Below are 13,721 nucleotides of genomic sequence, written 5' to 3'. Positions count from 1 at the left end.
GAGTGGGAGCGGTCACCTGGGTGTGTCACGTAGTGGTAAATCGAATGGTGTTCCCTGCCCGATGTCAAAGAACTCCTCTTGGCTGAACTGCTTCATTTCCCTCGCACAGTTCCTCGTGCAGGCTGCTGAGAGCCAGAACAGCATGCCTGACAGCTAGCTCGGTGACTGTCAGCCGGATAACCAAACCACCCCAGAACTCTTCGCCCGCAACGGTGATCCCGCCCAAGAGAAAGGCAGATCGACTCTTGTAGTGGTTGAAAGCCCGCAACTCATCACCCGTCTCCAATGCAGGTGTCAGTCTAGGCGAGTTGAGCAGTGAAGCGCGTGGTCGCAGGACAGGATAGCCATCGCAAACACGACCAGGCTTCACGCAGCGTTGACATAAACGCTGAGTTTCGTCGCATTTGACTACGACATGATACTGCAGGTGTGTGTCTCACTCTTAGTGTCGACTGCGACTGAGTTGAGTTTGATATACAGGGTGCTTGTCACTACCTACTGGTGACTCTCAGAACCGATAGGAGCTAGATGCTGAGAGACAGAGGTCTGACATCCGAAGTTGTCGGCGGTAGGCACTATATTTGAATTTTCCAAGCAAATCGTCTGAAAGAAACACCAATTCCGAGTGTGTACCATACCTGCTCGGATGTCGTCCGCCGGGTCCAGTCGCAGTATCGGTTTATCAAGATTTCTCCACGGATCTTTGATCATAGACCTAGACAAGGGTCTTTGTAGTTTTACTCATGCTTGGGCGGATTCGGTGTACGCATAGCTAATGTAGTGTTTGATTGTATAAATCGAATCGATGACAGTCGCTCCAGTAGATGTACAAAGCGCTCCAATCGATCGCGTCGAGGTTCCAGAATTGTCACTTTGGCTCTAAGAAATCATTCTCTCAACCATCCTGTGGCGATGTTTCGCTACCCCGGGGACATTAATACCAAGGAGACGTACACTAATCTCATGGCTGCCTTGTTTGAATACACTCAAAGACCGATTTGCCTCGAGGGGCAACACGGAGACAGGCTCGATGGCAGGCATCACCTAATCGAGAATATGGATCTGGGTCTGCGGCTACACGCATATACTTCCCTGTGGTAGCAAAATCTTCAATTACAAGGGTGTGTACAAGGTCTAGATGCAGGCAATGTAAGTTAAATGCCCACGACCAACTCCGTGTCAATGCTGTCAGACCTATTCATGTGAGAGACACCGCCCATGGTATCATAATGTACAAGTATCGCGCCATACAGTGTTGTACAAGCCAGACGTGCCTCGCGCTTAAAACATCTTCTCCCCCTGAGGCTCAGCAACCTCGTCCCCAGCTTCATTTCCGTGCTCTGCAGCCTCCTCCTGAGCAACGTCCGAGGTCAGGGGCTTCTTCACAAAAGAGTGTACAAGAAGACCAGCTGCGACACTGACGTTCAAACTGTCCACGCACGTTTCCTGCATAAATTTCGGAATGGATACCCAGTGCGTGCATGCAGCCTTGACAGGCTTCGGCAGGCCGATGCCTTCGTTGCCCAGCACGATTACGCATGGATGTCGTGAGACGGGGCTGCTGCGCTCGACGTTGTCAGTCGTGATGATCCTTTCGCGATGCTGGCGAGCGAGTCTGTTATCGATGGGTGGTACTGCGGCAAACGTCATCCAACCCGCGTTGCTCGAGTCGCGGAGGAACGATTCGGCATTGTCGACTTTGAAGATTGTCATCTCTTCAATGGCCCCTGCGCCCGACTTTTGCACAACGGGGGTGAGATCCGAAGATCCAGTAGAAGAGATGCCGACGGCATCCACCCCGAGGTAGCTCGCTGTGCGGATGATGGCGCCTAGGTTGCCTGGGTCGACGACCTCGTTGAGGAAGAGCACAAGAGGGCGGGCCGTGACTGCACTCCTCCTTGGGACGAATGTGTCCGTACCATTCACCTTGTCCTCCTCTTTACTCTGATATCCGAGTTCGACATGGAAGCCTAGCTTGTCAGGTCTCTCCTCGAGAGCCCCAAGGGATGCCACCTTCCTCGTGGGCAAAGGGCTGGTCTCCAGTACGAAGCCGTTGTGTGGTCTTCCCTGGCTCATTTTGTCCATCAATCGCTGGTCCTCGGCGGGAACTATGGTGATGGGCACATTCTTCTGCCTGGCGAAATTCTTGATCCTGACAGTCTCCCACGTCTGGCGACGGTTCTCTCCGCCATAGATATAGAGATTATACAGTTTACGCTGACCTTGGTCGAGGGCTGATTTGACGACTGACGTTCCGTAGAGAAATTGTGAGGCGGCGGTCGTGTATTTTACTTGGAGTGGCATCATGTTGTGTCGCCGTTCGCGGGGCGCAGGTCGAAATACGCCATCTTCAGGCTCGTGTCGGGTGGGACGGGTGTCTCTGTCGTCGGTTTTGTCAACATTTCGAGCATGCCGATCATCACGACGTTGGAGGGATCGCCCTGAGCGGTCTCCGTCGGCATCAAAGCGGCCTCTCCCGGAGCTAGACGATTCTCGCGCACGCTGGTCGGACCTGTCTTCTCGCCTCGGTGTCATAGGTCGCCTGCGACTCCCAGTAGCAGAGACTTCGTCAGAGGTGTTGTCCATTCGCTGCTTGAAATCGTCGTTGGTCATTCGCGCCCCCCTTGCCAAAGGCTTGACTGGTGGCTCGATGGCATCCTTCAGTCCTTGCAAGTGCCCATGCTTCAACTGGTACACCAAGCTGTTCTTGCCAAAATCTGTCGTCTCATCGTAGAATCTTTTCCTGCGCGTCTTCTTGCCTGTGCCATCGACCTCATCCTGCTTTTTCTTCAACTTTGACAGCAGCTTAGCCTGCTGTCTTTTGGAGCCCGCCCCATCCAAGGCCTTCTGTGTAAGAGACTGGATCTCGGATCGCGCGCGCACATCTTGCCCGGATGTACGTGGACGCCCAAATGAGTTCACGACGCGGTCGCTTGGCTTTCGCGGGCGGCGGGCCGGAGCGCGCTCCCGAGCTTCGCCATACTCTGCTCGTTCGGACTGGCGAAGCCCGCGATGAATAGCCGACAAGCTGGCGTCTCGGGTGAAGACCTTAGACAACGAAGGAGAAGGTGAGCGAAAAGGCCGATGAAGACCTGGAGTCTGTAGCCTGAGTGCTCTTATCATTGCATGGTCAGTTTCCCCGTAAAAAGGGTTGCGATAGTGACGAAGGCTTAATTATCGCGAGACCATCCTCGAGTCCCGAGTGGAAATCGCGTTCTGCAAACAATATCGTGGTACGTCTTTTTCGGCCACGCCACTAGACCGAATGTAGCGGGCGGTGAGCGCTTTGCGAGGTTAGCCAAGGGACCCGCGGCAGGGGGCAATGCAGCAAGCCTTTGATAGACGACGCGCTTCTCAGCAGCCGAAACCGCGTTCCCCAAGACCGAATTCCCACTGTCGAATGCGACTTTGCCATTATCACTTCACCATGAAGTGAAGTACACTTTACTTTTATCGTGGCTGCTGTTTCACACCTTGATCAACCTTTTTGCCCCTTTTGAAAAGCAATATGCCCTTGTCAGCGCTACCTGTGAGCTCACAGCCATTGCCTTTTCTTACAGTGAACCCCACCAGTCGCAAAGGTAAGTTTTGAAGTCAGCGCGTGGCACCCCACACTGCTATCGCGGATCTGGTGTTGACGACTCGAATTGTGCCAGATGGACCCCGATGATCCTCCCATCGTGGCGAGAGACAATGCGACAAACTTGCCTGTGGAAGATGGCAGCTACAACGACCGATCGATGGACATGTCCTTCGACTTCGACAGCCGTGGTGATGATGGGGACCACACCAGCGACGACGAAGATCGTATCGCCAGCAACAACAATCAAATAGCTCCGAATATCCAAGAGGAACTGGGTCCTGAGGAAATAGCATTACGGGCATTGCAGGCATCATCACCGGGCCTAGACGGCCTCGAGCCCAACGTTCGGAAAGAGGAACACGAGGCTGAACAAGATGCGGCGGATGTGGTGATGGGCTCGACAGACCAAGTAGAGCTTGGTACTGAGATCTTGGATACCGACGACAACGCAGCTCCATCGATGTACGGCTCACTACAGCCTGCCCGTACGGACGAGCCCCAAGCCACAGGGCCGGCGCCGCGCAAGACCCAGGAGCAACCTCTGTCACAAAACGTCGAAGTTCTCTTACAGTCAATATCGCCGTCGAGGAGACACGAGTATGTTGAGGTGGTCAGTGACATTGTCGACTTTGTGAAGGGAGAGAACTACAACTCTGCTGGCCTGGCGGGCTTTGCTGTCGAGTTCACAGATGGCAGAGAGGAGCTGGTGAGTGGGCTTTCAACCTGGTATTTACCATTTGCGCACCAGCCTTTCCTTTGCTTCTGAAGTCTCGTGTCCACGGGCTGCTTCCTTCTCGACAGAACAGTTTTGTCAAGCCCGCGAACAGGAGTCCGTTGATTCGAGTCCCCTCCATTTTCCCTCCTTGATATCAGTTCATCTCGCACGTTCCATTCAAATTAACCCAGGAGCACAGCCCCGGGCAGCCTTGCTTCTCTCTTCCTCATAACCACGTCATTTCTTCCGATTCAATGATTAGCACATCATTAGCATATCATCACTCAGCCCCTTCAATTACAACATCGCTGACGCAAAAAGCTTACTCACGATCAATTACTCTCCCACAAGAACGGCCCAATGGCTCTACAGCGCTTCTATACACCTTCGAATGAAGTTCTCGGGAAACGCAAGCGCCTCGACGGGGATGATTTTTTGCCAGGAGACCGCTTTTCTTCCCCCGAAAGCTTGGTTGACGACCTCGACGACGACGAACAGCATCGGCGGGCCTCCAGACCAATGCGCAGCTCGCGCGTCACTACTCACTATGACTTTGATAACCACTCACTAGCAGATCTGGAGAACGGTGAAGACGAAGACATTGTCATGCAAGCTCCGCGCCGAAGTACTCGTGAGAGGCGGCGCCCCCCGATAGCACCGGCACCCCCTCCCGAGGACATGGACGAATTGCAACAGTCTGGCGACGATCGGGACCATATTCCTTTCATCACCTCCGATGTCTCAGTCTTCAAGCCTGGGCAGAAGGGCAGATACCGACGGCTTACCATGCGCGGCAAGCTGCCTGGGCGCTCAAGAAATAAGTCACCAGCGTCAGACATTGAGTTTGATGCACCTCGTCGATCGAATAGAAGCACCCGGCACAAGTACAGCATGGGTGATGACGATGCTTTCGAAGAAGAGTCCCTCTATTTGGTCCCGGAGAAGCCGATAGGGCCCCCCAAGGCCATTTCCATTCGGGAGGTCTATCGGCAAATCGACCCCCAAGCGCCTTTTGCTGCACATCATTACGCCGCTTGTCACACTTGTCGCTCGAGTCAAAGCAGCCAGCTAATATACTGCCAGGGCTGTAGTCTGACGTACCACAAGAATTGCATCGGATATCGAAGTGGTCGTGAACACATCGTCACCAAGGTTGGCGACAGTGAATTCGTTCTACAGTGCAAGTTCTGCATTGGTCTGTACGAGAAGAAGGACGTCAACGCACCAAAATACGATCGGTGCCAGGGATGCAAACTGCCCGGCAAGGCCTGCAAAGCCTTTTCGGAGAAGAAAACATCCCGCCAAGAGGAGAAACTGCGCGAGGAAAACGGCGGCATAGACCCTGTCACGCATGTGAACCCGGCTCTCGTTAACAACGGAGATATTACCCTGTTTCGCTGCGTCAGGTGTCATCGTGGTTGGCACTTTGAGCACCTACCGCCCATTGGGGAGCACTCACCCGCCAACGATGTGCGAGCTGAGCGTCTCAAGGACTACTCTATTGATTGGCAGTGTAACGACTGTAGAACAGCGCGACGCAACATTCATAGGCTCGTTGCTTGGCGACCAAGTGATCGGTTTGTCAAGACGCTGGGAGAGACCGCTTACAACCTGTCCTACTCGGAAGTGTGTGAGGATGACAAGGAGTATCTCGTCAAGTTCGAAGGTCAATCTTACGCCCACTGCAAATGGAAGGCGGGTGCGTGGGTGTTCGGCAGGGCTGCGACGGTGTCCCGCAATTCTTTTGCAAAGAAGGATGCCGAGAAAAGTTTGTTGATCCGAGATGAGAAGCAGGCCATACCTGACGAGTACCTGATGCCTGATGTGATTTTGCACGTCAAGTGGGACAAGTCTGCACCCCGATTCCAGTCTCGCGCTGAGGAAATTGCAAACATTGACTACATCCAGAAGATCTTTGTCAAGTTTCAGGGACTTGGGTACGACGACGTCGTTTGGGATCGGCCTCCAGCCGAAGACAGCGGCAGGGACATCTACGGCGCCTTCATGGAAGCCTTTTACGACTATTTGGAAGGCAAGTACTTCGAACCTGTCTCTCACCGTAAGATTCAAGAGCGGGTCAAGCAGTACAGGGCCACGCCGTACAAGGAAGTCAATCAGCAACCCAAGGGCTTACAGCAGGGCACCCTCATGGGATACCAAATCGAGGGTCTAAACTGGATGCTCGACAATTTCCATTGTGGCATGAGTGTGGTGCTGGCTGACGAGATGGGGCTGGGGAAAACAGTACAGGTGGTGGCCTTGGTGACTTCGTTGATCCAAGACCATCCTCAGATCTGGCCCTTTCTCATTGTCGTGCCGAATGCCACATGTCCCAACTGGCGTCGCGAATTCAAGCGTTGGGTACCAGACTTGCGTGTGGTGACCTATCACGGCGGTCGAGCGCCACAAGAACTGGCATACAAGTACGAGCTCTTTCCCGAGCGTTCGAGCGACATGATGGCGCATGTGGTGATCATGTCCTATGATTCGGCCGCCGACCCAAACACCAAAAACCTGTTCAAGAACGTACACTGGCAGGGTCTCGTGGTTGACGAGGGCCAACGTCTGAAGAATGATTCAAACCTTCTTTACGGTGCTCTCAAGTCCATGGGGATTCCCTTCCGCCTCTTGCTTACAGGCACTCCTCTGCAGAACAACAAGCGTGAGCTTTTCAACCTTTTACAGTTCATCGACGACTCCCAGAACGCAGCCAAGCTTGATCAAACATTCGCAGTCCTCGACAAGGAGACACTACCAAAGCTGCACGAGAAGATCCGCCCATATTTCCTGCGCCGTACTAAAGCTGGCGTCCTCAAGTTTCTTCCACCCATGGCGCAAATCATTCTCCCGGTGTCTATGACGGTCATTCAGGAGAAGCTTTCCAAGAGCATTATGGCCAAGAATCCCCAGCTCATCCAGTCCATGTTTGCTAACAGCAAGATGAGTAAAAAGGAGCGCGGAAGTCTGAACAACATTTTGATGCAGCTGCGCAAGTGCTTGTGCCATCCCTTTATTTACTCGGACGCCATTGAGGAGCGACACCATGATCAAGTCGTGTTGCAACGCAACCTGGTGGAGGCATCTGCGAAACTTATTCTTCTACAGATCATGCTGCCCAAACTCAAGGAGCGCGGTCACCGAGTGCTCATTTTTAGTCAGTTTCTACAGCAGCTTGACATTGTTGAAGACTTCCTGGCCGGTTTAGGGTTCGGGTACCGACGCTTGGATGGACAAATCTCCAGTCTCGAAAAGCAACGGCGCATCGACGCCTTCAACGCAGCAGACTCTGAGCTATTTGCTTTCTTGCTTTCTACGCGCGCTGGTGGTGTGGGCATCAATCTCGCCACTGCCGACACTGTCATCATTATGGACCCTGACTTCAACCCTCACCAGGACATCCAGGCTCTGTCGCGTGCCCATCGTATCGGTCAGAAGAAGAAGGTCCTCTGCTTCCAACTTGTGACGAAGGATTCGGTCGAGGAGCGCATCATGCAAATTGGCCGCAAGAAGATGGCCCTCGATCACGCACTGATTGAGAGCATGGACGATGATGACCTTGCAGGCGATGACCTGGAGTCTATCCTACAGCATGGCGCCAAAGCATTGTTTGACGAGAACTACCAAAAGGACGCCATCGTCTACGACTCGGCGTCTGTTGACAAGCTACTAGATCGCTCTGTGGTAGAGCAAACCGAAACGACTGAGGAAGGTTCCGGTGACAACCAATTTTCGTACGCCAAGGTATGGGCGAACGAGAAGTCCCGATTCGACAACGCTCTTGGAACGAGTGAGGAAGCGGCGCCCGAGCCACTCAAGTCTAGTGTTTGGGATCAGATCCTGGCCCAACGTGAAGAGGAAGCGCGGAAAGAAGCAGAGGCCAAAAAGGAAGTACTTGGCCGTGGTGGTAGAAGGAGAGCGGTGAGTGAAGTTGGGACTCCCCAGGCAGTGTTACGCGAGCTAACTTGCCACGAGGTGGTCGACAACAACGTAAATGCAGCTGTCGAAGCGGCGGCCCTGTTGGGCCAAGCCGAAGCTGATTCAGCGGATTCGTCCGACGCCTATTCTGGCTCTGACGAAGGTGAGGGATCCGAAGATGAAGCTGATGCTACCAAAGGTAGGAAGCCAAAACAAACCTCCAAGACAAAACCAGCATCAGCATCCATCCCTTCCAACAAATCAACGCCGCCCAAGAAACGAGCAGCATCCACTAACAAGCAGAACAAACAGACTCCCAAGACCAAGCCAATGTCGTGTCCGAAGCGCAAGATCTCCGGACCGCAGACACAGGCGGCCGCAGTAAAAGCCACATTGTCAACGGCACCCAAAGTACAGACCCCTCGAAAACGCACAACTACAAAGGGCAGGCAAGCAATCCCGCCAAAGCAGCTCCCTACCCCGGCCAAAACCCCGTCCCGAGCAACGTCAGCCGCGGCCACAGAGACTCCAACCAAACGCAAGCCGGCGCCAGCTTGCCCTCCCAGGCCATCGTCCATGGAAATGGTAGAGGAGCCCCTGACCCCCGCTTCTGTGGATACATCGGAGACAGCCCAGTAAATGGCAGCATGCAGCACATCCATCCGCCACAGCCTCCACAACAGCAGCAACAGGCAGCGGCAGTGCAGGCGCCCATGTTTCCAATACCAAGTGTAATGAAAACGCACTCACCAGCTAGTATAAGGCGAGCCAATGCTATCCCTGCAAACGGGAGTAACCATCGGACGCGGACGATGACGATAGATGTGAACACAACAGAAGCACAGATACGGCTTGCCATGGATTCAATACAGCGTTCTGCATGGCCCCGCGAGAAGAAGGAGCAACAATTCACGATATTACTAAAAGCACTGAGCAACAAGACAAAGGAGGGCACACGGAATTAGCGGCCCGTTGGATTTAGGAACATACCCATAACATTACTAACTGAACGCGGCGGAAGAGGCCTTTGAACATGGCTTCAACGGGGACACACTGGCTTCCGGCACAGGCATCAGGCTATATTCACCGCCAGGTGATGGCGGCAGAGGACACACGGCAATAGCGATAAAGCAGGGATGCGTAGCTTGGCTCGGACGCAATTCGGCATTGCTTGCCTGCATATGCTTCGTTGACGTGCAGCGAAATGAGGAACCGGGATCCATCAGATCTTAACCGTTGGCTTCATGCATCTTGCCGACGGTCAACAAAAGTAGCAAAGCAAACGCCATTTTGATCTGACCAGATGATAGCCTGGTTCTATTTACTAGAAGTCCAAAGGAAACTGTGAACCATTCATTCCTTGTTGTTCTCATTCTTGACATCGGCTTCTTCTACTGACTTCCTATATCGCTTCTGGTGCTGTCTGCATGTAGTATACAGCGTCGAACATCACTATCCCTTGTCTACGAATCATGACACATCTCTTTTCCCCGGCCGACTCCGCCAACATGACGCCTCGTCCGGCCAGAGATGCCAATCCAGCTCCTCCACTCACTCCGCAGCACGTGTACTCCATGAGTCGGGACAGCACGGCCGTCCCAACCTCAGCAGCGTCCTTTGTCCGTCGCCAGCTTCCCAACACGTTCGCCCAGCACCGCGACAATTCGAGCAATCTGGGCCTCACCAACAGAGTATACCCGGTGACGTCTCAGATGGTCGCTGCTGGGCAACAATCAGTCCCTCGAACGAATCATGCCACAGACATGGTCAGCAAGCCCCATCGCGCGGGAGAAACCATCTGGTCTACCGTCCCGAACGTGCAATGGCACAACTATGCTACCAACCCGCCCACGCCAACCAATTTCGACAACTTGTCTGCGTTCCAGAATCTGACCATGGCCCCACAGCAGACGCTGACTTCTGCTACGCACATGCCTGAACTCACCATCAGGACGGACGGCCACCACGTCTACCTCGACCGTGGAGGTGGTAAAGTAACAAGGCTCGTGGCTGTTGACCGCTTGCCATCTCTACAGGGAGTCAGTGCCGTTGAAGATCTGCGGCTGGGCATGGAGATTGTGTCCAGCGTTCGTGCCCTGGGTTTGAATGAGCGTGTCATGGTCCAGGTAAGTTTCATCCGTGAAAAACCAACGGAGGCGCTGCGCTAACAAGATGACAGGCTTCGCCTCTTTCGTCTGTAGGTCTCCAGTCTCAGTTGCATTTCTTCTCCCAGTGGTATGGCGAGTGTGCTAACGACTTCCAGCAGCATCGAACCGCGGGTTCTGTTAACACGAAGAAGACAAAGATATACTGCGACAAGTGGATCCACGAGGGCATCTGCGCCTTTGAGCAGCAAGGCTGCCGGTTCAAGCATGAGATGCCCCAAGACAAGGACATCCTTCAGAGCCTGGGTCTCTACAATGGCGTGCCGCCTATCTGGTGGAGAAAACACCAGGCCGAGAAGAACCGTCGCTCTCCAGGTTCGGCTGGCCACAAGCCCTTTGACGATGTCGGCAAGTCCACTGGCGACCGGGACAACGTGGCACTGGCAAGCAACAAGCCTGACGCGAACTGGCGACGCAGTGAGGGCAGCATGCAGGCCGGTGAGGACACTCCGGAAAATCGAGATCGACCATTTGTTCACATGCTGACTACCTTCAAGGGAGACGTCCTGCTTCTCTGCAATCGGGCACGGCGATCACACACCCATTTGGCCCCATTCAGCCGCCCAGACCCAGCAGAGATTCTTGGGTGACTTGAGTTGGGCTTGAGAGCTGGATGGGATTAGGTGGGCAGCGACGGGACCAAGGTATGGATTGCAGTGGACAGGCATCATAGATATTTTCGTATCAATTGGCAAGTTCTCAAAACAAAAGTTTCTTCGTGAGAGATGGGGGACCTTTTGTCGTTAGGGGAGTTTTCTGTGAAATCATGAGCTTTGTTGATGTTGTCATTGTCAGGGGTTTATTTACTTGTGAGTTCGGAAGGCAACAGTTACAAGGACGGGATACGTCGCCGTACAGCGCAAACAATTAAAACTACTTAAAAGAAAAAAAAGGAAAAATCGAGAGTCAATTGATTCTGTTCAACAGTTATGGTATTGTAAACAATGAACCATTTGACGCGCTGTTCCAACCAACCTCAATGACGAGTTTGTTGGGGGAGGTGTAGGGTAAGTCTGCGGAATGGCGCCCGTCGGTGAGCGCTCGGTGACCCCGCGACGCTTATGGCGGGGAAGCCAGAGGTACCTCATCAGGGCTGCCTTCGGCTAAACAATGGCGCGACGCGAGCTTGCCTCGCCGTGCCGTTCGAGCCTCAGAGCATGCTCACTTCCTTCGCCGCTATACCGGCTAGATTACCTGACGAACTTCGATATTGGTCTCTGATTGCTCAAGTCTTTCCACACTTCGAGCTGATACATCCTCATCGAACGTCTTCCGAGCCGCTGCAACACCTTACGCTGCGATCGACAGTCAAGTACGTCACAACACCACTCGATACGATATCTGCCACCCGATAGCTCGATCACACCTGTGTGCGAGTGCGAAGGCGCCCGTTGACGGGCCTGCGTCGATATGGAGCAAGATTTTGGCCTCCTCGCGAGCTTTCCTCCGCCTGTGGAGCTCCACATCGAAGACCAACATCTCGATCATGCGGCCAAAGAATATATCAGGGAGCTGAACCTGAACAAAGCTGAACTCAAGAAGGCAGTCATTTCGAATCATGCGGGAGCAATAGAGGTCTGAGTTGGCAGCACAAGCATCGATAGTCTATGTGCTAATCGAATGTAGATTGCTGATCCCGCGACAAACACCATCGGCTGTTGCTTCGTTGCCTCGATTCTGATTGATGCTCTCCGGTCTAAGGACTCCTCGGCGATTGAGCCAGCAGCGGTACACCAAGTACTCTTCAACTTTCTTTCGCGCTTCGATGTTCTTCAAGTCCGTTATGTCGGCTCGCTTTTCCGCTCAATATTGGAAGAGGTGTGCACCGCGAGGTTTTTTTCGGTAAGGAGCTGTAGCTGTCTGGCGACAGACCCTTAGCTAACAGGACAAGCCACTTTTCACTGTTGAACTCGTGAGTGCGGCTATCTTCCGTCTAGATCCTAGTGGTTCCGTTTACACTTCGGCGTACCTGCCGGTGGCCAAGCTAGCTCTCGCCGAGGACTGCGTCGACGCTGTTTTACCCATAATCGACCGCGATCTCACATTCTTCCCTGGCGCGCCCACTATGCGCCACGGCCGACCGCTCTTCGACGCCGCGCTACCACCACCATATTACATCACGAAATCTACTGGCCTGACCGACGACGTTGAACCGGCTCATGTGCTCGAGTACTACTACGTGAGCGGACTCCTGTACATCACGAGACGGGATTGGACCAAGGCGCGCAAAGCCTTTGAGCGCGCCGTGACGTATCCCGGGAAAGATCGCGGGGTTAGCAGAATCTCTTTGGCGGCATACAAAAGGTGGCTCTTGGTCGGGTTGCTAGCAGATGGCGCGGCTCCTACCCTGCCAAACTATACCTTGAGCTGGACGAAGCATTCATTTCCTCGACTGTGCGCTACTTACACGAACCTCACCGAATCCTTCCTCGCTGGCACGTCGGAAACTCTCACGAGCACGGTGTCTTCGAATGCTGCAACCTGGGAAGAGGACGGCACGCAATCGCTGGTTGCTGAGGTGGTCGACGCCTATCAGCGGTGGCTTATTGTCAAACTCCGCCATGTATACTCACGGCTCCCGATTTCGCAGATCCAGAAGGAGATAACGCGCGCACTGACGAGCTTGAACGCAGGGGATGTGATAGCGTTACTGGAGTCGATGATTGATTCAGGATCGCTCAAGGCTGAGCTGCGAAGAGGAGCGGCTGGAGAGGAAGACTACCTCATCTTCCAGGAAGACAGAGCTCTGCTTTCGGAAGCGGACTTTGCGCGCGAAATTGCCCAATCACACCACACAATTACGTCACTGACAGAGGAATACAAGCTTGTGAACGAACGCCTCAGCACGAATCGCGAGTACGTGAGCCACATGGCCAGGGAGACGAAGCGGGCCGAGAAGGAGAAGGAGAATTTGATGGGCGATTTCGAGGAAAACCTCGAGGACGATGAAGATCTGATGACGGGCGCCATGCAGGTCGATAACACCGATTAAGAGGCGCCACACTCCTGGCATCATGCCTCAACGTTGCATTGAATTGCGGGTGGCATCGCATCAGAAGGAGCATAGCCGTCTTGCTGGTGAATATCAATAATACAAGCAGCATTTCATCTTTTATAACCACATTGTTTGCAACTCCTCGGCGCGGCTTAACTATGACCTAATAATAGTTGCATACAGGCCAGAGAGTGGCAATACCGCCTGCACTGTGATTTGACTCTTGCTTCCGCAGAGCTTAGAGCTACTTGACACTTTCCCTTATTACTTAGGTACTACCGTAAGGTATCTATCTACCTTAAGGTTAGGTAAGGTACGGTAAGATCACCCGCGGTAACTTTGGAAACC

At 53.5% G+C, this 13,721-nt stretch overlaps 4 protein-coding genes across 4 annotated transcripts; 3 read left to right on the top strand and 1 right to left on the bottom strand.

Annotated features, from left to right (window-relative positions):
- Positions 1–1,281: 1,281 nt before the first annotated feature.
- Positions 1,282–3,123, bottom strand: J7T54_005575 (rna methyltransferase; the record flags this gene model as incomplete). Its single annotated transcript, XM_051504009.1, has 1 exon — positions 1,282–3,123. The coding sequence occupies one exon, from the start codon at positions 3,121–3,123 to the stop codon at positions 1,282–1,284; it is 1,842 nt and encodes a 613-aa protein (XP_051364402.1).
- Positions 3,124–3,656: 533 nt separating this feature from the next.
- J7T54_005574 (Chromatin remodeling factor-like protein) lies at positions 3,657–8,852 on the top strand (the record flags this gene model as incomplete). The annotated part of the gene is made up of 2 exons (XM_051504007.1): positions 3,657–4,289; positions 4,650–8,852. The coding sequence occupies 2 exons, from the start codon at positions 3,657–3,659 to the stop codon at positions 8,850–8,852; spliced, it is 4,836 nt and encodes a 1,611-aa protein (XP_051364401.1).
- An 869-nt stretch (positions 8,853–9,721) lies between these two features.
- Positions 9,722–10,968, top strand: J7T54_005573 (uncharacterized protein; the record flags this gene model as incomplete). The annotated part of the gene is made up of 2 exons (XM_051504006.1): positions 9,722–10,339; positions 10,393–10,968. 2 exons carry the CDS (start codon positions 9,722–9,724, stop codon positions 10,966–10,968), a joined length of 1,194 nt encoding a protein of 397 aa, XP_051364400.1.
- An 820-nt stretch (positions 10,969–11,788) lies between these two features.
- J7T54_005572 (COP9 signalosome complex subunit-like protein) lies at positions 11,789–13,370 on the top strand (the record flags this gene model as incomplete). Its single annotated transcript, XM_051504005.1, has 3 exons — positions 11,789–11,953; positions 12,005–12,220; positions 12,270–13,370. The coding sequence occupies 3 exons, from the start codon at positions 11,789–11,791 to the stop codon at positions 13,368–13,370; spliced, it is 1,482 nt and encodes a 493-aa protein (XP_051364399.1).
- Between the last annotated feature and the right edge of the window lie 351 nt (positions 13,371–13,721).

Source organism: Emericellopsis cladophorae (assembly GCF_022114955.1).
Source record: "Emericellopsis cladophorae strain MUM 19.33 chromosome Unknown NODE_7_length_695568_cov_118_814649, whole genome shotgun sequence".
NCBI lineage: Eukaryota > Fungi > Ascomycota > Sordariomycetes > Hypocreales > Bionectriaceae > Emericellopsis > Emericellopsis cladophorae.
Note: the sequence above shows the minus strand (reverse complement) of the source record. Positions and strands in the feature narration are given on the sequence as shown.